At 35.2% G+C, this 24,205-nt stretch overlaps 1 protein-coding gene across 1 annotated transcript in view; it reads left to right on the forward strand.

Annotated features, from left to right (window-relative positions):
- The window catches only part of LOC105455916, a 49,489-nt gene that overhangs the window by 2,260 nt on the left and 23,024 nt on the right, over positions 1-24,205 (forward strand). The window contains exons 2-3 of the mRNA XM_011699626.1: positions 19,338-19,448; positions 22,489-22,660. Coding sequence (XP_011697928.1) covers positions 19,338-19,448; positions 22,489-22,660 — 283 coding nt within the window. The remainder of the gene's footprint in view (positions 1-19,337; positions 19,449-22,488; positions 22,661-24,205) is intronic.

Raw genomic sequence — 24,205 nt, forward strand, 5'->3', positions numbered from 1 at the left:
AATATGATGTAGATATGAAAGTGTGCGATAATGTACAATTTCAAATAGAAATGATACGAGATATTTGAGTACAATGTTTAATTGCTGAAAAATTTCCGAAAAAACGGCAAACAGAGTCACTTGATTAAATAAAATTCTTTCGAATATACGGATACGTCAAGAATTGCTCTTCACATATACGACCATTTCTTAAACATAATCGCAAAATAAAGCTTAAAATAAAAACTTACCTCATTATGCTTGCATAAATGGAAAAAAGAAAGGAGAAAAGTATAGAAATGTGTCATATATATTTTTTTAATATCACACATTTCTCCACACTACACACGCAACTTCTCCTCTTGTTTAGCTGGATAATAACCGAAGAAATCATAAAACAAATGTGTTAATTGTGTTCTAAGTCGTTCGCATGACATTAACTACTATCGATTTTATGAATGATTCGCGGAGAAACATATATCAACGAGAGTTAACGAATTAAATTATTCCTCTATTCATATTGCTGAATATAGAATCGAAATTTATGTAAAATTATTTTTATTACCTGAAACCTAATGTATAAATGGTACAAAAAATATTCTTGAAAATTCAATATGTAGTTTTATATATGATTTATATAATTACTAGAAATATAAAAGTCAATCTATATTATTTATATATAACCTATATTATTTATATATAAATGTCCACTTTTTTTGGATATGCTACACTTATTTTATAACATTTAATGAATATGTATATTAAAATAAATTATCAGTTTGAATAACACAGTAATGTATCAAAATTGATGCAATTTCGCGCGTTTTACAATACCCACAAAAATGCATCTAACAGCACCATCCTATTGCCATTCGCGTTGTCCTTGTCCAAGCCCATTTGTTGACATTTCTACGACCTTTACACATTGTGTGGTATTAGTGGATGCTCCCTAGTCTCTCGGTTTCTCTCCATACGCCTCGGTGGAAACGGCCTTAACGGCTTTCACGTAAGATCTCGCTTTCCTATGCGCGTTATACCACAACACCGCAGTAGTTAAAGGAAAGACGACAGCGGCTAGTCTATAAATACGCAGGAATGTCCAGGAATAGAAAATCTTTCGCGGTAGCGTGCAAACGAGAGCGCGTGTAAGTACCCTGTAAATCGGTTCCCCTGAAATTATGATTACCTGCAATCCGCGGAGAAAGGAATGTCTATAGTTACGTTTCCCTGCAATTCTTGAAGGTTCAGATGTATATTTTTTTAAATTTTAACGGTTTTCCCGATCATCCCCTTTGTACACGACTGGGTTTGCTTCTGAATGATTCCGAATGATTGCGAGTGGTGATTCGTTGCGATAGGCGCCATTTATACGAAAAAATAAATCGCTATCTACCGGTTGTTTGTGCAAAACCGGATGATCCTGCTCCGCGATGTTTCATTATCATCGTTTTGCTTCTTGAGTCGCAGCGAAACGCGTGGCTCTCCTTTTTCTCATTACAATCTTCCGTGGTGACCCATACCAGCTTTCTTATCCGCCTACCCGGTGCCTACCTGGCAAAAGGAAACAGCACGATCGCCGATCTATAAATACCTGGGAGAGCCCCCCGGAACATACTATAAATACGTAGTTGATATCCAGGAATAGAAAATCCTCTTACCTGCTTTTCCAGTACGCTGATAACGATCGCGCCGGCAAATTCTGACACGTAGAGCAGATCTGTTACGAGGTTACTGATACGATCCTTAGGACGATTTCTGCTGCGTCGATCGCGGGGAGACGCGCGCTCGCGTATGTGTTATACGTGCATGGCTAAGGGCCAATTCCCTCGACTTCTTTCGAAGGTTAAATCGACGTGAATTCCATCATTGATTTGTGCTCTCACGCTATCTTTTCCATCACTTTCCTCTTTCTAATATTTTCACGCAATTGCTTCTTTTATACTTGGCATACTTATGATCTTCGTAATCACGACGAAAGAAATAGTTCCGCCCGCGAGTATGCTTGGGATTTGATAATAAACGACCATACGGAATGTTGGAAATATTTCATGACGTGTCAACGATACACAAAAGCGAAACGAGAAGCTAAAGTATTTTCATGCCTCGGTTATCGCCCCAGGCATGACGTTTGTTGCAACAAGTGCCTGCATATACGCGCTGTTACAGCTGGCCCGATCACGCGCGCGAAATACACGCAGCGCATGAACGGAAGAACCATGGCGGCGAATCGCACGCGTGAAAGCAAGAACGGTTTCGCGCCGCCCCGGTGGAGTTGCCGTATGTATCGCCACGTTTGTCTTCGTAGATTCATCGTGGAGGCACGACAAATCGGCCACGGATCGATACAATCGGCAAAACAACGTTTGCCTTCAAACTGGCACGCAGTCGATGCGCAAGGCCGGCTTTGCGCTGGCAAAATTTGTGCAGATGTTTGCAGAATTACAAACAGCCCGTTGTGAAATGAAAAAGCGCGTGTCGCTGAACGATAGGCCAATCATGATGAATCGTCACGTACTTTATGTAGGACGCGAAATAAGATACGCGTGTGTTGAAAATGTTGTTCTGAAACAAGGAAAACCCAGGTGTAAATGGAATTACCTGATTATTGACGTGATTACGGGAAAAGAATATGTAATTACTTAAAATTATTGATGTATTCATATTTCTCTACATGCAGAATATTACACGACAGTAAGTTTAGTTGTAAGATTTTAGCGCCTGAGATTTGAAAAAAAATTATTTGTGCATAAAATTTTCCTGTTATGGAAAAAACTAATTATAAAATAAGGAAAATTCTCTGTTTTTTTTCCGTGCATATAATTTGATGTGTTTTAGACAGATATTAAACAATTTACATTTGTAGTCATAAAACATTGCGTATCTATATATTATTTATATATTAAATAATTTTGAGTTATATCGTTTATATTAATTAAGAAATTTACTAAAACAATTTTTTTATAAAATGAAAGTTTTTAGAAAATTAATAAATTTTTTAGAAATTTTTTTTAGAAAAAATATTCTTAATTTGACAATAGAATAAAAAAAGAGAAGGACTTGTTAATCAATAACTAAAATTAAAAATAAATCGTATTTTGTAAAAACTTTATTATTTGGAAATGGATAACCAATTTTATTGTAAAAAAGTATCAATAAAAACTTGTCTTATACGACTTCACGAACGGAAATAACATTTTAGTAAAACGAATGTCGAAATCACGTCACATTCTTTTAACGATATGATTCTCGGTGAATATATAAATAAAAAATTTTTCAGGAGTGAACTATGACTCATGAATATTATAATATAAAACCACTTAAAATAATCTGATTATAGTCGCCTAAGGCTAAAAATAACTATACGAATTTCTACGTCACAGCTATTATTTATTGTCTCATTTAATATCTTTTTTTTCAAATACACGACAGTAATTGCATTTATGTTACGCTAAGATTTTACGTTTATGTACTTTATTTACGTTTAGATTTTATAGACTATTACCCATTTTATCGCATTAATTTTTTTATTTTATTGTATCTATTTTTCTAACTATTGCCCTTTTCACATCTATGTGACATCCTTCGCTCCCGCTTCTCAGTACTTCTCCACAAATTTCTTTTTTAATAACAACTTCTCTTATTTTTCTTTTTATGCCTTCAAATTATTTTTTCGACTCGTCGACGATGGTATGTCTTCTCATCATCACATTTTTACATACCGCTCTTCTAATTCCACGGAGAACTAGGCCGGAGTTTATCTCGCGGCTCGCGCGACGGTCGCCTTATCGAGACCGCAAAGCGTTTTTTTTTTTGCGGTTTATTCGCATCAGGACGAGCACAACGATTGGTCACGTTCGGGCATGTGCGTCGCCGATGGACGAGTTCTATCGCGTCGTCGTCCTCTCGCACCCGTTGCCGGCCGCTTTGCACCACGCCGAATGACAATGAGAGGATGAGCGAGCGTTGGCGGCGGTTCGCACTTCGCTGCGCGCTGCACTTCGATCGCGTGACACACATTTCGCTCACCTCACCTGTCTTTCGTCGACCTCTCGCGCATAAGCACGCACCGGAGTACGCTTTTCACGACGACGCCTGATGTTGCTCGGCGTGCTGAATCGCCTGGAAATCAGAGCTGACCCAGTGCCTCCGCCATCGATATCAACTTCAACACGCCTACGGGTTTTAGCACTCCCGCGAATTTTCGTATTCTCTCGGATTATCTGGTTGCAAACAATTTTTCTCCTTCTCTATCCGATAGCTAAAACTATAATTTAAGAAAGAATTAGTAAGTAATATTGTAGAACTGTAATAAATATTTATATTGTACATCACAAATCAAACAATCACACAACAGTCTAAAGATCCAAGAAATATGCTACGCATTAAAAATGAAATTATGAGAATTTATTAATTGCATTTGCATTGTATTTATGCAAATGTATAAGATAGAATATCGCTCAGTAATTGGTTTAAATGATTTAATAGGTATGCGAGTAATGAGAACGTAGTGGAGCTGTCTGAATACACTCTAAACTTGCTAGTCATGGTTGATAAGCGGTCTTTATCTACTTGACAATCATATTTTAACAATTCGAAATTCGTTGCTCGCTTCCGTTAATGCAATAATAAGAATATTTCAATTTACAATTTCCGCCGTAATAATGTGTGCAATTAATACTATATCTACTATATAATTATAAAAATTGTGAACTATCTTTACGTAATTACTTATAATTTTTTATAATTATTTACAATTAATTAAATACTGTTTGGTATTAACTATTTCTTTTGATTCTCAAATCACAACCTGAAATTTATATGGAAGAGTTAAAAACTGTCTTTTTTAATGTGTGGTTACCTTATTTTCAAACTGTAAGTTTTATATAATTTATATTTTGAAAAATATAAATTTTGTATGTATTACTATTTTCCTTGAAATATTATCAAGTTATAAAATAAGTATAATTACTCTGCATTTTCACGACAACATGCACTTTGAAATTTGTCATTGGCGAGAACTGTTTCCGCATTTACGTTTTGCAAAGTGCCTTCGTTCGGTTGCATTCGAGGGCAGAGGAACTAGTTTTTTCTTCCGTAAAATCTCGTCGAAAATTTCCATTGGTCCTTGATCGGCCTGGCGAATGTCCGTACGTGAGTTAAACGGCATGCCACAGGGACGCTTATCTCGCAAGAGGCGACGACGAAGCGGGCGTATTTCGTATAATCATCTGATTGACGTGTTGCGCATTTGATTTTACTCAATTTCTAATTAAAATGTGAAGCCACGTCGCGCAACATGACTTTCCGATGACTTTTTCCAGCTGACATTGAGAAACGATAAATATCCTCTTTGACCTATGCTAAATCTCGATCTATAAACATTCCGTATTTCGATATCGTATGTACTGATCCTTCGATTTAGCGCATCAATCCGATGACCGTGGAAGAGCAGCTCTCGAGGAAGAGTCTCGGAGATCTGGCGAAGAGAGGGCGAACGTGGAGCATCATGCCGTGAAGCGTGACCGGCGTTAGTTATGCAACGTTTTGTTGTCTTGCGTCCTTGTTGCCCGCATTGGTATTAAATCTTGCTTAGAGCGAAGAATCAATTACAATTTGTTGCCTTGACGATGGTATCTTGCCGAAAGGCAAAGGAGAAGGAGAGTGACCCTCTGGCAGACCCGGCCAATCAGTATGCCTTCGCGGCTTTTGGAAAGAGCCGCGAAATTTCCGATTCGATCGATAGAAACGAGATGAGGTTGTAAACAATTGTCAACTTGATTTATTCGCTGACATAGTTTAACCGCAATCCGTGGCAGATGCATCTAGGATCATTTATGAGAGAATTTCAGAGATAATTATGCAACGGCTATTAAAACTATAATTTAAGTGTTGTATAACATATATAGAACTAACCCATAAATCTGCTGACAACTATTTTTAGTACTTTTACTTTGTTAACGTTCGTAAGAATTCTCTCGCTATCATTCATAATTACAGCTACGATATTACTGAATATTTTAAAGGATTAGAAAAACCTAATAAGTTACTCACTGAGTAACTTTCTTGACAAATCCAAATCAACATAAATTTACTTCTTACATTAAAGTCTCTATCATAATTTTAAAACTATATAATTTAAGAACATTGAAATTATATTTTTAATTATTATTATATTTATCGATTGCACGCATTGATAAATCTATTGATTGGATTGCATCTTATTTTTCTTGTTGACAATAATCCGTCGAATATCATAATAAACAAATTATGATGGACAAGAATGAATGAACCTTCTACCAATTTCTGCTGAAACGAAAGTATGAAATATTTCGCGTCGAGTTTGCCGTTGTTTTTTCTTAATAAGCAAAAAAGTCTTTTGTATTTGTATTATATGTAACATTTGTTATTTATAAGTCATAACATAAATGTTTCTGCACGAATTGAATTATTACATGTCTTTTAAAACGTGCCTGCGTTGCATGTTTGACGGAAGCACAAAAAACGGAACGCATGTTTGGCGAGTTGATAACGCAATGTGAGAAACACGCAACAGCGTTTACCGTCCACGCATAACCGTCGCACTTCTTTCGCCGCGACTTAAAATACAAGGCTGCCCGTAACTATGTCACTGTCAATCAGACTCATCGGTATGTATAACGCTTTCCAAACGTATAGTCGTTGTGCCAGGATACTTAATTATCTTCATGGCCCGTGATCGGGGAAAAGACCTTACTACATCGTTTCTGGATTCGATTGCCAATTAATCTACCATTTAGCCGTTGGTAGAACGTTTATATACCTATGATGTCACAAAAATACGTCTCATAGATACCTTTTGGCGATGAAGATCATTACTTCCTGATTAGACGTGTTTTTAGGCAATAAAGAACATTACTTCGCAATTATACTCGTAACTTCAAGATCACTTCATCTATTTGTGGACAACTGTTCATTATGTCGAAGTCCGATATTTCGTATATCGTATTAAAATGACATGCAAATGAAAATAACAAGAGTTTGAGATAATAAAAAACCTGCGTGTTGTTTAACGCTGTGTAAACATTTCGCTAAAATCACGAAACTATAGAATATGTATGTAAAATCACTTAGAAATATTAGAAGCATTAAGATCTTGCCATATGACCGTATTGGCCTTCTCTCAATTTAATTTGTGTTATACATAGACGATTGGAATAAGAGCGATCGTGGCGCGGGGAGCTGCGTGGCAGCTTACTGTGCCGAGGATTCAGGTTCAAATCCACTAGAACTACGGTGCTCTGAAATGCGCTACCAGTGCTATACGGCATTTCGCGGCGCAAATTGAAGCACGGTCTCTGAAAGGCGATCGCCAAATGGAGGTGGCGAAACTGGAGGTTGTTTATAGTTGTGGAGAAGTGGGAATATAAGAAAAATGTAACCCTAAGGGGATCATAAAAACATAGACGGTCGGAATATATATATATATATATATATATATATATATATATGCCTATATATATATATATATAATTAAATAAAAATAATTTTCATTTAAGTTTTCTACTTTGAAATTGCTGAACTATATATATAATATATATATAGTTCAACAATTTCAAAGTAGAAAACTTAATAAAAATTATTTTTTATATTTTTTAACAATAATTATATTAGTTTTAACTTATGTATATCTTAACTTAATATATATCAATTTATAGACATCTACGAATGCATATATGTATATTGATCGATTTAGATAAATTTTTGATAATCGTTTCGTATCCTTACACGTAGACTTACTGATTAAATATTTCATTTAGCGTTAGCCTCGTCAATTTTTCACAGCTAATTGGTATAAAATCATTACGCACTGACTCAATCATTAGTAATCCAAACATTCGAACGTTCGTAGCTTCTCGCAGCTGCGGGTGAGGCGCGGCCTTGCTACACGCTCGAGTATAATTTTCAGCGCCGAGATGGGTGCCGGCCTATCACGCGGCATAATTAATTCGTTAGCGGCCGCGATTGATGTTAATTATCCGCCGGCCTTATGTAAACGCGGAGGAAGCTGACTCTCGCTCGTGGTAGCGCTCGGGCGTTTCGTGTACTTCCGTACCGCGCGCGAGTCGCGTCAAGACTTTCGTGCCATTAATCGGCGCGCCTTCCAACTACGCATGTCGAAAAATACGCTCATTTTTTTTCTCCTTTCCGGGAATTCTGTTAACAGCCATCGTAATTTCCACGCGCGCAGCACGTTCCAGCTTGTACGTGAGAGATTAGGTACATGTAGGACAAAAAATCTAAGTGCATTAAATAACGGACTATTACATTCTGCTTAAGCATTCTTATTTATAAGTTTGAAAGTGGCGTGGAATACGAATGTGGCCTTAAATGCATTAGTCTTGTAATCTCCGTGATATGCAGCAACTATAAACGCTGCGAGTCTAGAAATCTCTATGTTCAAGAATATATATGTTACATAATATAATATCTATGAAGTATGTAACATATTATATACGATGTGACATGTAACATATGTAATGCATGTTAAGGTTGCGCGTGCGTAGCATACTTGCGCCTAACGGCGTAAGAAGAAAATGTATCATTTGCCGCAGGCAATGTTGCTCACAATTTGCCGCTTTTCTCGTGAATCAATGAATTTGTAACACAGTCAGATTGTGTAATTCTGCGCCCAGGAACATGGCAATTATCGAATGACTCGATTGATGCTATCCCTTCGTAACAGCAAGACGCGAGTCATCGTGTTCTTGGAAGTACGGAAGCGGTAAAATCATCGAAAATCAACGGCTATTTTTCTTAACATCCGTCTACCGCCTACTGATTATCATCTTCTTGGTAAAATTAAAAGAATAATGCGCATTGTTTCTACTAATTGTTCCATTAAGATTTACGTCATGCTTATTGCGAATCTTTCTATAATTTTTAAGTAATTATTTCACGATTAATTCTACTTCTAAAGCACAATGATGCATAACTATTCTTGCTTGTGTGTAACATTTTTATTTAAAAGATTTAAGACGTATAGTTACGTCATAATTCAACTATGAATCATTATAAACAAATATTCATAAACATTTTATTCAATAAGCTCGAAAGCTTAAAGTATATCGCAAAATTTAGTTAAGTTAAAAAATGTATATTGATTAATAGTTTTAATTTTTGACTTAGAAACTATGATGATTTTAGAATTTCATATAAGTTTTATCCGAGCGTAAAATAGTATTTGTATTTCAAAGGGAACCCGAACATAGAAGTCGGTGGCAATGCCCGAAAAAAAATGCGGATGCAACCCACGTAAACGAATTTCGTATTTTCACATCGGCTTTAACATTTCGAACACCTGTTTTGATTTCGCCCTTACATCAATGCTTATTGTGATTCGTGGGTTTTTGTTACGTGCTTCCAGCTCGATACGCGTGGGTGAATGATCGGTGATTCTCTTCCTGGTTCTTCTGCCAAAAAAGAGCCCAAGTTGCTCTTTATAGCGACAGTGTTATTTGCATATTGTGAAATTTAGGAAAGTTAGAAAATAAAATGTTTCATAGAAATTTTGACAAAGTATATTGCTGTCTCATATATTACTCGATAATTCCTAAGATCCGATATAAACACAACAATAATGATAGCAAGTTAAAGTGAAATCTTCAAATCAACCGGCTGACCGCAGATAACTCAGGCGGAACATTGGCAATTATTTGCTCACCACAAATCAATATTGACGTAATCGTGTAACGCCAATTAGCGAATCTTTTTGGTGCGCGGTGTTCGCGCGTAAATGTATTATGAAAACGATACGAGGAGATAAAGTAAGTGAGTTTGTAAAGGAAAAAGGACCTTTCTCGCACGTGACTCTGCTCTTCGATCGCTGTGGAATTTAGCACGATTATTGCGCGGGGACGGACGAATCATGAATAAAATATCGATCTAACGAGAATCGGTGCTCTTCACTATTATTCAATTGAAGAAATCTCTATCGCGTGTGCTACGACTCGTACGAAGTCTACGTTGCGTATTGTCTCTCATTGTCAGTCGCGATACGTGAGGCAGACGAAAAAAGAGAACATACCGCCGAGGGCTCAAGTTATCGCATTCCTTCTCGGCGCAAACCATACACGGACAGTCCTATTCGTCCTGAGAGGGTGTAGTCTTATTTTCCTCCGTTTCTTTTTCGTCGAAGCTCCGTGCTTCTTGTGAAGGACGCGTTCGCAGGAAGGTATCTAGCTGTAAGTAGTCGCTGCCTTTGCCTAGCACGAAATGAGGGAAGGAATACGAAAGAAAGATCAATATAGGATTGGCTATTATAATTCTAACGCGATACAGAGAACACAATTCATCCGTAAACAATGTTTCAATGTCAGATTATAAGAGGATATGTATAAGAAATCGCAGAAATATCGCAAACGGTGAAAAACACCGTCATGGGAATCTCAGTCTTTGTTTCTAATTGGACTTATCGCAGAATTTCTGATATAAGCCAACTCTTGATACATTTTGTAAGTAATCGTCAAAGAGAAGTTTTTATGGCTTATTGCAGAAGCTGTGACAATAAAAATGGACTTCACAGTTTCAACAGTTGCGTTATACCAATATTGACACAGAAACAACATTTTCATGCCGTTATTGCGTAGTACATAAAAAAATTTCGTAGAAATATTTACATCGTTTCGAGTTAAAATCGTCATATTATGCCAATGCAATAAAGCGGTGAAACTTTTAATATCTTTAAATTATACTGTTTGTAAATTTGAAAAGAAAGCAACAATAATGTCTTTTTAATCAAGTTAATTTATTATAAATAACATACGTGCCAATAAGTTTTATTATCGACAAATTGTTCTTTTATTCTTGTACTTGCGTATTCAAGTCGCGGAAGCTGTATTGAATTCATCTTTGTGAGCACAATGACCATGACCTGCACGGGTAGCTAGCTACTCGAGGAAGCATACACACCTTGGCAATGACTCGACCAGTCGTTACGCTGATTTCCAAATATAGTCCCATCGGCTATATTAGTCGTTAATAAATAAGCCGAGTTCGATGAACAGAGGCAAAAATTGTTCGGCAGAAGATGGCACACGACTTAGAACGGCGCCGACGCGTGAGCAGACACGCCACATCAGTTATTCTGTTTACGGATGAGGATCCGTTAACGTCTTCCTCATTCAGTCGATTGCTTATGAATGCAGGACTTGCAAAATGTCGATAATAAAAATAATCGAAATGTTAAAAGATACGGTCAATACTTTGTGTGTGTTGCAAACAGTACTTGATACCAGAATAAAGAAAACGTAAGTTTAGCGACTGTAAAATTGTCTGACAAACCGTTTCTTATATATAAATGAAAACTCTGATTTTAATCCTTGCTAACAAATATTAGGTATAACAAAAGATTAGATAAAAGTATAAAATATTAATATTGAATCGTAATTAAAATTAGATGTGTAATTTTATGAAATATAGCTATAATTAATATGAAATCTAATCGAGATAAAAGTTTAAATTAGATAAATTTTTAGTAATGCCAAATGTGCGTCAATCTGAAGCGGATTTTGGTGCTTAATAATAATTGTGTGAATCTTAATTTCCAGTTCAGGTAAACTGCGCGTCAAATCGTCGATCTTGAAACACAGCTCCAAACTTGAATCTGTACTACGTAATATATCACAACTAAATTAACAAGCAATTTAATAATTTTTGATGCCAATAATCTTAATTAACTCCTATAGAATCACTTCTTGCGAAAAATATTATCTCAGCCTAGCTATAACCTTTATGATTTTTTTCATATAAATTTGATAATGTATTGATAAAAATTTGATATATATGTATATATAGATAATAATATATAAATTATATAAATTATTATACAATAAATATTTATTTTTATAACAGGTAATATATATTTTTATTTCTGTAACAGTTCATAATTAAAACTTTATTAGTTTATAATTAGACATATGTAAAGGAAATGCTTCGATTTTGTGGTTAGTAACAAATAAAAATGAACATGATCATTTTTTCTAAGTTAACGAGCGTATCTATCGCGTTACAAGCAAGGATACTTGTTGTGCAGATGTCTTAATTATATCGTTACTCATCGTTAGCCAAGCTCTCAATGCCGACAATAACATGTACCTACGTTAATGAAAGAAAATCTTCATTCAAAAGACGTCTAATGCAATTAGCCAGTGTTTTTAGATAACAAAGATGATTTATTGTCTATGTTGTTTATCTTGAGTACAAAATAAATGCGTAAGTTTTTTGAATCCATTAAATAATAAAGATTATCAAATAAAATATACCATAAAGTATTAAAAATGCAAATATAACATTGATTAAAAAAAACTTCATTTAACAATTTACGATTATTAGTGCGCTAGAATTTTTTTTTATTTCACAATGCGTGACCCCGCCGCCCATGCATTACATATCGAGAGATTTTCGAAAGTGTCTTTTTGCAATCGCTTTCACCCGATCCGTCTTATTGTTCTCATATATCAGCCCACCCAAAACCTTGTGCTCGACTCATCTCATCTTTCAAAGCATGCACGTAACGCACACGATTTAGCTTGCAGCACAAAGGAAGTACGTCATTCAAATAATATGCATTTGTATAAATATAAAATATTTAAGGTATAATGCGTCGATATTATTTTGGAATAAATAGAGAAAGAAGTAAAAAATTAACGCCGCGGGGGAGGGGGGATTTATTAGATGCAAGTTAGCATCAAGTTCTTATTAAATTGATTAGCAATTTAATACGTGATAATACGGTCCTGCTTCAATCATGGAGAGTTGCGTTGAATCTGGAAGTAACGCATCCGGAAGGCACGCAGTTTAGTCGAAGCTAGGATACGTATGTAAAATCACATAATAAAATAATTGTAGCACCAAGTTCCTGGTATAACCGTGCATTGGCCTATCTTATTCATTGTGCAAAAAATTAATGTTTTACATTATTACATTAAAATTTCAGAATTGTCATTTTCACGTTTGTCTACGAACAGTAATTCGCACCTTTTAACGTTTTTCCAGCGTCGAAAGGATCTGTACGGTCGAGCGTGACCATAAATTCAAATCGAGCGGAGAAATGGAGAAGGACAGGCATAGTAGGAATTGAAGAAACGAAATTGCAACATAGCGCGGTTGTCTGGTCGGCAAGAGCGTTAAAAGGCCTTGGCGAGCCTTGACCGGTGGACCGTTACTTTACACGATCCACAGCGACTTAGGTTCCCTATTTTCCTTTTACCAGTACAGTTGTCAGGCCACCTCATCTATTCCGAGCTTTTCAATAAACTCGTCATCTATTTCTTTCTTAATACCTAGTTGATTATTCATCGAAAATGTAATCTTTTTGCAGTGAAATAAATGCTGACCGCAACGATTATGTTACATGCCGCAAAGGCTAGAGAAGAGTCTTTGAAGTTTTCCTTAATGATTGATAAAGTAGTACAGACACTATTTCCGCAGACTGAAATACGACACACATCGATGTGAATTACGATTATGAGCCACCTTGCGTAATAGTTTTCATTCATACAAATCTACGATACTTTATTGTTGCCTGTGAGTCGTGTGACCACAATTGCAGACTCATAGAAGCGTAATCAAGAAGTGTAATATTATGTCTCTAGTAATTATAGCCACTGCAGCTTTTCATCATATATCACGATTTCATGTTATAATATCATATCTTCATTTGTTCAACGAATACTTCGGCATTGACTATAAATATTAAATTTTCTTACGATGAGTAAATGCTGATAAAGTGATTAAGTAATGTGTTCTTTCATTTTATCCTCCTACGCTCGTAATGTTCGTATAAACGTTGTACTGTACTAGGAACTACCGATAAAAATATTAGCAAAACATCGGGAAGACGTACGTACGATAATTCTTCATTCATATTTATTCATTTTCAATTAATGTGATACTCTTTGAAAAAATTTCCTGTCTCATAAGGTGTTTGCGAGAAGGGATAGTTGCATCCAGGTGAAGCAGTAGAGCCACAATTCCTACGTATAATGGAACGCAGATTATCGTTGCCTAGTTTGCAAGGCATCGCGGCAGTGACTCACGTTTCAGTAATATTTAGCATTCCGTTTGTGATACTAAAGCGAATACAGCGAACCAGTCACTTCCTATATGCTATTCTTCGTACGATCGTTCGCGAATCTGCATCACGTTCGAAGCGTTATAGATAAAACTTATCTCTGCATTTTTTGGACGATTCTTTTATGTTTTGCGAGCATTTTTATTTACAAGTAAACTTTACAGAACTATAATATACATATATCTATTAGAGACTCTGAAAGGCATTTAAAAGACGTTTGAAAGATTAAAATGTTTTACAGACTTTTACGATGGCTTTGCGCGTTGTGTTGTCTGCGATGTTATCGCTTAATGATTACAAAATGTTCCTTACAGCATCAGAACGTCTTTAAGCGTCACTCGGAGAGCACTCGACATAACTATGCAATTGCATGCATTCGAGCAGCTCAGGCGCTGAGCTCCCCTGTGGTAGTTAGAAATTGGTCGCCGCGTCTAAGCGACCGCATAAATCCACGTGCCCGATTTCGCGCTGGAAACCGTGAAACGCACGGAGAAAGGACTAAAAAGGAAAAACGCTTCTACACCAGGTTAAATTGCCGCGTTATGTTATAACGATCTTGCATAAACGCACGACATCTGGCTGGCTGTACACGCGGCCGTCGCACAACGCTCGCCCATTCACTCGCGGGGACCGCGAGTGCCCGTCATTGACGTTCACTCGCCTCGTCAACCTTTACGACCCGCGTCAACGTCTTCCTCGATCCCCGCAACGGGAGGAGATGCCGTCTGAATTGATCATAAAAAAAATGCCACGTCTTGTCGAGAATGCGCTAATTTACTATCCTTAAAACACGACACTTTACGAGCGACAGGTCGCATTATCCATCGCGCTAGCACGCTCTGGTATGCGTTTCTTTTACAATGCTCTTTTACGTCGCCCAGCAAAATGAAGAATCGACAGTGCGCGAAATAAAAATAAAGCTTATCGCGCGCGTTGAAGAAACATCTAATTGTAAGTTACGAACAACGAATGCGATTTCCTCATAAGTTTGCAGTATACGAATAATTTACTTTTTACCGAACGGTTGTTGAAAAAATAAATCTGCAGAACTAGTCGTTATTATTGTTCAACATTGGCAAAATAGACAGTAGAGCTATTTTAAAAGTGATCATATTCTTCGATCGCATACTTGACGTGTAGAATTATCATATAGGATAGTCGTTGGATATTTTTTATTTGAGAACTAGTTTTAATGAAAAAAGAAAGAATAGTCTTGTCATGTTACAAGATGCTTTGCTAAGCTCTCTTATCTGAATAAGAATGAATATCTTATATGCAAATGTCTGTCCCGACTCATCAAATTCAGCATTTTAGACGTTGTCTCTCAATTTTATAAATGGATGCGAGTTTTGAACGCATCAGTTTGCTATCGGATTTTGAATGCATCTGGATCTGAAAATGTTAAATATCATTTCTATGGCATATGAAATATTAAAATGATTTTTTTTTTAATTATTAATTGCTTTTCAATATTTTAAAATATATTAAATTGTTACTAATGCTTATACATTTGTATATATAACATATGATAAGTGATATTAAATAATTTGCTATGCAACATCAACGTTGACTATTTAATTATGTGTTTATTCTTAACCAGTATAAGGTCGTAAATCGATCAAAATACTGATTGATAATCTGCAAATAATTGATATTATTGTTGCATTAATCAATAATACGTAATATGTATATATACATATATCTCTGATTAAAATCATACATTGACAATTATTCAATCATTTTTCATGCGATTGGAAATTTCGACAATTTTTGTGTCACGACGATCCTTTAATGCTGTACCTTGCGTCCCTTACCTGTGGAAAGAAATCATAAACCAGACGAAGGTCAGCGAACAAACTTCGTGGATTGATTAACGATACCGACAATGGTCTCCCAATCGCAATCACGCCAATGTAATGGCTCTTACGTTACTCGTGTACATACATGTGCGTATACGCACGCACATGGGACATGTGGGGGAATTCGCGGGCGTGCCGCCGTATATGTATGAAAAACGTGGGACATTGCCTCCTACCATGACCCACTGACATACAAATAGCGAAATAACCAAATGCCCTTCCGTTGTTATCCAATATATTGTAACAGGTGCCGCATCGTATTTACCCGTAAGACTAAAAACGATCGACGCAGTTCTCATATCCTCCTTGCTGTGGCAGGCGGAATCTCGAATGTCTCTGCAACGTTACATAATTGAAAAAAATATCACCAAAAAAATTTAATGTCAAGATCCGACTTAAAATTACAAATATTTGCATGGATTTTGTTTATGATTGCTGTTTGTTATAATTTCGAAACGTGTTTTAAGAATGTCGAAATTTGATGAATTTAATTTGAAAAATATACGAGATATTGTCATTCTTATTGAAGTTTAGAAATTACTTTTATAGCTATATTTAAATATAATAATAAACTATAATAATAGGTTTTTTTAGAAATATTTCATTATTGTGTAAAAATAACTTTGCGGTTTTATGATTCATATGGAAGAATCGATATAGGTATTGAATGAAGCAAAGTATTTTGAACCGTTTGTTTTATATTCTTACGGAACAAGTCTAATTTTAATTTTGTATACAAATTTTTTTGAAAAAGATTTAAAAAAAACATTTATTCTTAATAATTTATAAATTTTTAAAGTAAATACGTTTTATTTACATACGTTTTTAGGAAATTTATAATTTCTAATCTTTTTTTAAATCCTCTGGAGTAACTATTAAATTTGACTTGATAAAATACATATCTTTCTGGATATCTTTTCATTAATCGCGTAATTATAAAAAGAAAACCTTATAACCGACGATTAAATCACTAGTTTAGTTGAATAATTTAATATTACAACAAGGTGGCAAACGTTTATAAATGATGATTAATAGAGCACACATTTAAAAACAAAATAACATTTGTAATGATTTGCATGTTAATAGATTATTTAAATGCATATATAACTTTATTCCACAAAAGCATTTATAAAAACATTTATTGTTGGTATTTAATAAGAAACGTATTCACGTTTATTTCCACGTAATAGGTTTCTGGTTAAGTTGTCCAATGAATATCAACAGTAACGAGTGTTTGTTATAAGATAGGCAAACAGCTTAATCGGTGATTAAAGACGCATATGATTGTGTTTTATGTAAGTATGAGTGTGTCAATTTTGTAGTTATTTTTGTAAAATTGCAATTTGCGATTGTGCGATCATGATCGTTGATCAGTGTGTATACTGCGCGTTAAAAAAATATGGCTACTAACATCGGCGCCGCAGTTTTCCGTAATTACGGGTTGGCTGATGAGCAGAGGAGCCGCTCATCATCGAAAGGAAATAATTTTGTTTACGCAATTCCATCGATTGGAATACAATCACTGTGATCGCGGATCAGAGGAATTCTTTTGATCTAAGCATTCTAAGCGGTTAACGCGATTTATTATTTCATCTAACGCGTCGCCTCATTACTCTCAACACAATTACTCTCTCGAGATTTTCGCTCTTTTGATCCTCGTATCAACTGCGAGTGAATTTATCGTCCACAATAATCGCCCGTTACCGTTACGGTGTTGTGAGCACAGCAAGTTAGTTACTCTGAATGCGGCGGATGTCCGGTATAACTTTTCATCTCTTTCTCCCTCTCGGGAGGCGTGATATTTGTTGATTAGTGCTTTTTTAAATTCATATTTCCAAGTAAATGTTTTGTTTTTGTAAGTTGACAGTTTGATATGTGGATAATTTGTTAAACGCGCAATGAAACATCGAACATCTTATTTCAAATAAATGTCATATTTAGAATGCACATAAACATTTTACATGTTCGCAAAGTATAGTTTCATAATGTTAACATAGCTTATGACATGAAATCTTATCGTATAAATCAGGATGTCAAATTCCAATAAATGAATCATTCATCTTCCATATGAATGGAAACAAATGACATAGTTCCTCGCTCCATTATCAAACAATGGTTGACATATCCACTTTACAACATCTATAAACTGCTTTTCACTCCGGCCCCATACTGCATCCGTTGGATACGTAGGAATTCATTTTGCATTTAAAGTCATTGTTTCTGAAGGCGGCTAAGTCATTCTTGAATGCAATTTAAAAATACTTCTAATGTTTGAAATGTTTGTTTGATTATATTTCTCTAAGTGTGAGTTTATATTTGAAGAGGGGAAATGCAAGAGATAAAATTATGGAATATCTGATTGCTTTCTGATGTTTCCTATTACATCATTACCAGCGATCGACCCATATCTGATTTCACTATAAAATATTCATGGTGAATTCACGTTTGGGAAACATTACGCGCGAGCAGCGTATCTTCGAAACTCATAAAATCGGTTTAGCCGTGACACACTTTTCGCTAATTCCTTAGCCGGTTCCGAAGCGCACATACCGTTTACGATTTTGTAGAATGATCTAGCTATTACCGTACGCTCGTACTGATAGTATTGCGAAGCGGTAATTCGTCGAAAGCGAAATTGTGAGATAATTTGTCTACAAGGAATTCTTCCTTTTCCTCTATTCAGACAAAACCTGTTTCGCTTGTGTCTGTCACGTAAGGCGACACATCATCGATTTATTAATATCCATGATACTTTGAAATTAACCAATAAATTATGACAATACTTCTCATGCGAGCGATCATGCGTGTAGTGTATAGGAATACTCAGAGAATTAGCGATTGTAAAATCGAAGAAACGCTAATATTTCCTAAATGTTTAAATTAAAAATGTTTGAAAAAAAAGAGTACACATGGTGGGCGATACGAAGTTCATTCATACAATGAGGAAGCCCGAACAATACTCAGAAACGAAAGATTTCACCCGTTTTTATGACTCGGGACGAATTCTTACAACGTTATTGTGATTTATTAAGCAAAGTGTATCACAGATATTTACCGCTAATAATTCATTCTTAGAATACGAAGCGTCTGAAAGAACATAAGTCTCGGTCAGCGCAACTCTTTTTTTATGTCTGTTTTTATATAGCGTTTACGCAATTGTGGATAATTTATTGTAACAAGAGGAAGGTATGCGAAAGAAATAAAACACTGTTTTTAAGTGTTATGTAGTGTATTATATTATCATACAATTTTGCAGGTTGTCACTTTATCATGAGATTAGTTTCAAAAAGAATTGATTTTATGTTCAAATTAAATTGTAGATTCTTATAGCAAAGCAAAAATTATATTTGTTTACAATAAATTTGAGTAAATTCTTTGGTTTTTTGCAGATGGCGTGGCTCCGTTTACAAGCTTATCTGGCGAGAACTACTGGCGTACCTGTTCTTCTACTACCTCATCAACTTCACATATCGATACGTGCTTAATGAGAACCAGCGGCAGTAAGTATATTCCCGAATATTCCTGGAAATAAATATATAATACTTAACTCCCATAATTTCCATTCTTTACGAGAAAGTGGAAGGCTAAAAAATCTTAACCACATTGGAGAAAAAATGTTTTAAAGTAAAATGTACCCTCGTACATTGACATTAAGGCGACAGCGCACATTTTTTAATTAAATTCCTTCTCGTATTCGGTGACGATTATTTCCAGTTATAATTTTGATTCCACATACAATCGCCTCGGAGGAAACGCAGGAAGCATAATACTGGGTTTAGTGGATTATACTCAAGGCAATGCGGGGTAGGAAACATGTTCAATGTGTACATAATGTAAGCGGACAATGTGTGTTTGTCTTCTGACAAGCAAGGGGAACAGCGATTTAATCCGGTACTCTTCGCTGATTATTTGTTTGTCGCCTTCTTATCACGAATATAATGCCGAATTCGATGTTTGGCCAGCTAGTGCGTGAGCGTACTTGCCATAACTGCATTTTATGGACGTAGATAAAATCCATGCACACAATATCAACCTTGGCCCGCCAGCAAATCCGAAGGTTCCAACATTTTGATCACGGTCACGCGTATCATCGGTTAACATCGAAGAATTTACAATACCTTCTTTTTATTAGTATTCATTGTTGTATTTTTACCACGCAGGACTCTCGACAACCTTTCCTTCGTTTATCATTTACCTTCGTCATGATGGTTTGATGAGAGAACTAAGCAATGAAAGTACTACTGCATCCGCTAAATAGCAATCTACAAATATGTATATAAAATATTGCACTAAATTTTAATAATATTAAAGACAATTATTCCACAAGTTCTTAAGCATTCATTGCTTTAAATTTGCATACTAATTTTGTAAACTATTTTATCGCATTGTTTGTAAAATTAATCGAGGTTCTATCTTTGACAATGTAAAATGCGTTTTGCTGCGGGTAATTCGTATTTAAGGACAATGGACTCTTACAGTGAATGCAAACAATTCTTTAACTGCAAGTGTAATTACGACGCATATTCAAGTAGTAATACGATAAGCTTGCACTTAAAAAATTGGTCTACTTGCGTACAAGTGATGTTATTATTATTATAAATTTGTAATTTAAAATTAATTTACACCCATTACTCTCTCTCTTTCTCTCTCTTTTTCTACAGGTATATTGTATACATATAGCAATTGAACCATAATTTATTTAATTGAAACTAATTAAATATGTTTCGCATATAATGGTATATTGTGCACACATTGTGAGTAACCGGTTTAATTGCATTGATGTTTAAATAATTAAACTAAATCTTAGAGGAAATTATTCTATGATAGAATAATTTTCTCTAAAATTTAGTTTAATTATTATATATACACATATATATATATATATATGTATATATATATATACCTATATATATATTTTTATTTATATATATTTTTATTTATATATATATTTTTTATATATATTATATGTATATTATATTATGTATATATTATATATTATATATTATATATTATACATTATATATTATATTTATATATATATATTTTTTTAATGGTTACAAGGAACTGATATTAATATCAGTATATTCGTATAAGTGTCATTTGAATAACGACGCAACAGTATCAAACTTTATACACGCACATAAAGTATTCAATGTAGAGATGGAATAATTTCCAGTTTCCTTTAAAATTTAATTTAATTATTTAAACATTAATGCAATTAAATCGATTACTTACAATGTGTGCGATTTCTAAGAGGACTTTTTTGGCGCATCCTGTACAAGAGACTACATCATGATACATCATGAAATGTGTGCAACAAGCACTTCGTGTCCAGCATTAAAAAAAGGCATAAAAACGTAACCTGTTATTTATATGGGGCTAAAAAAGGGGGATAAAGAAGTGCCAGAAGAAAGCGCAAGGATGTAAAAAGATTTCTCTTTTAAATCGCTTCGGTTCGTCCGTGCTAAATTTAGAACTGTAGAGATATCTTAAGGCAGGTTTAGGATCCAAGGTAAAGAATAAAATAAGCGATTCAGCATTACTGAATAGGGCTAAAAGCAGACTGCGCGTGGTGGTTTGCAAGATTAATCGTCCTTCATTAAGATTCCCTTCGCACTGAGGTTTATCTGAAAGCTCGCTTCCTTTTTTTTTAGATGAATGTGAAATATCCTTCGTCTCTCGACGTACCATCGTAAAAAGTATCTTTCCAAATTATCACTTTACTTTGTTGAGCATGTTTGGGAAAAAGTATTTGATACTGCTTCGTTGTTATTTGAATGACACTACATATGACATTAGTTCCTTGTGGCCATGATATTGTACGTTCGAGTAACGGTAAGTCAATATTACCTCAAGAGTGCGAATGCAATGCCAGTTATTCGCGAGAATTCCAACATAAACCTACTTACTGAAAGATCCTGGAATCGCGACGTTGATCGTTCAGAATTGATGTGTGAAGTCGTAAAAATGAAAATGGCTACTTTTATACATGGTGATTGCGTTCTTCTTAAAATGATCAATATTGCGAGGCAATAACCGCGATATTGGCGAACGAAGCAAGTAAGGAATCGAATTTGTTTGGAAAATGTTTTCGATAAAAGAAACCGATTTACACTTTTGCTTATAATTAATAAAATAGGCCTTTGCATTTATTAATACTGATCAGCATGTAAGACCGATAATCCTATCTTCAGACGTGCGCGAGTGACAGTATCATCTCAACCTTGCTCCATTTACGCGCGAATACGTAGGAAATTCCATTTAATGTGTAATAGATATTGATAATATTCGAATTTATGTCGATATCTCAAATAAATTAGCCTTCTGAAAATCTTATAAATCCCTTACGCAATATTTCTTTATTTACATTATTACTCTTCTTTAATCTATGCTTATTAATTATGACAGTACAATAACGTAAGGATATAATCAATATAATATATGCGCATATTTTATTTTGACGTAAAGCAAGATATCAAACGAAAGTTTAAGTATAACTGATAAATTGTATTTGAAAATATTTTTTATCTTTTTTTGCAGAATTTTCGAAAAGATTCGGTATTACTTCGGCAACTCCAGCGAATCCATACCAATGTCGTTTGTCCTGGGATTCTACGTAAGTCTTGTTGTGAAGAGATGGTGGGAGCAATACAAGCTTTTACCCTGGCCGGATAATCTGGCCCTCTTCATCAGCGCTGCCATTCCTGGAAACGTAAGTAAAGCCTGCCCATCGAGAAGAAGTTTCCTTTGTTGGTTTCAAACATGATTAAAAATACAGTGGCAACAAAGCGTTCTTCTTGGAAGGATAAACTGTTCATATTCGTGAAAATATTGCGAGAAACAAAACCATTTCAGAGGTAAAAAAAAAAAAGAAATTTTAAGCAACCATTTTAACGAAATAATAGATTTTTTCCTGCGCAGAAAGACCCGCGACAATGTTAATAGATGCAACCTTCCTTCAGATAGTCGCTCGTGTTACGTTCGGTCTCATTACGCTAATGAATTGCCGTGACACGTTTCGGTGTCGTTAACCTAAGTAGGTGCCAATCCAGTCATGCCACGCCCAGAAACAAAAAAAATGTACGGGACGGTGATCCTATAATTTCGTAGCCGGTGGCAAACTTGTCTTTTTACTCTTTCACGTAGCTAACATAAATGCAAGGAACAGAACGAAACCTGGTGTAGTTTAATATCATTATTTGCCAAAACCTTGACATAAATAAATATTCTGTTTATATTTATAATTAGTTTACAATTATAATAAGTGGACTCATTTAGCGATAAAAGTCAATTTATTCTTCTTTTTTGAGTCAAAACGCAACCATTTGCACAATTTAAATATAACTATCTTTATTAGTATATTAAAAATATATACGTTATATTTTCGATATTTTCAGTATTTCACGCAATTATCGTTTTACGATTGGATCGCTGATGCTCAATAAATTTTTTAAGAAAGCCCGTTTTAATTATTTTTTTAAATTCTCTAACAAAAATCTTACCGTGAATCGGAGAGCTTCAATTTGGACAGTAAAGACGGGTTCGGTGCAAGCTTCCACCTCTGGTCAATGACTCAGTGTCGGAGTGAAAGTGCAACGTACCGTGACGAAAAAGAAGGACGAACCTACGCGTGCGCGCGCGCGCGCGTCATGCACACCTCACACCCGCACACATATATTCTTCTTCTACGTATACTGATCCATTACTTTAGTTTCTAATAAAAATATATGTCCGTCGCGTCGGTTACATCAAGTGCTTAATTTGTACCACACGCGGTCGACTTGCAGCCCTCAATTGCAACCGGGGTTACTAAAGGTGTGCGAATAGTTCGAATTCAAATCCAATCGAATCGAATCACAATAGATTCGATTCGATTCGAATTCGAATCTGCAAGATTCGAAATCGAATAGTTCGAGAATTTCAAATCAACAATGGTTCGTTTCGAATCAATCGCCTAATATAATGTTAATCCGGGAAAATTTGATTCAGATTCGATTCGTATTCGAATTAAAGAGATTCGATTCGATTCGATTCGAAGTGAAAATTTCAGATTCGATTTCGAACATGTTATAAAAATTTGATTCGATTCGATTTGATCATGCAAAAGCTTGATTCGCACTCCTCTAGGGGTTACACTAATAGAGCGAGAGTCGATCGATCACCACTAAACGATTTAATGATTTCCTTGTGCAACCGCCCTCTTCGCCTTACTCACTTAAATCAGTACTGATTTCATATATTAAACCACACAGAACGC

The sequence above is a fragment of the Wasmannia auropunctata genome, unplaced genomic scaffold (genome assembly GCF_000956235.1).
Source record: "Wasmannia auropunctata unplaced genomic scaffold, wasmannia.A_1.0 LD335828.1, whole genome shotgun sequence".
Classification (NCBI taxonomy): domain Eukaryota; kingdom Metazoa; phylum Arthropoda; class Insecta; order Hymenoptera; family Formicidae; genus Wasmannia; species Wasmannia auropunctata.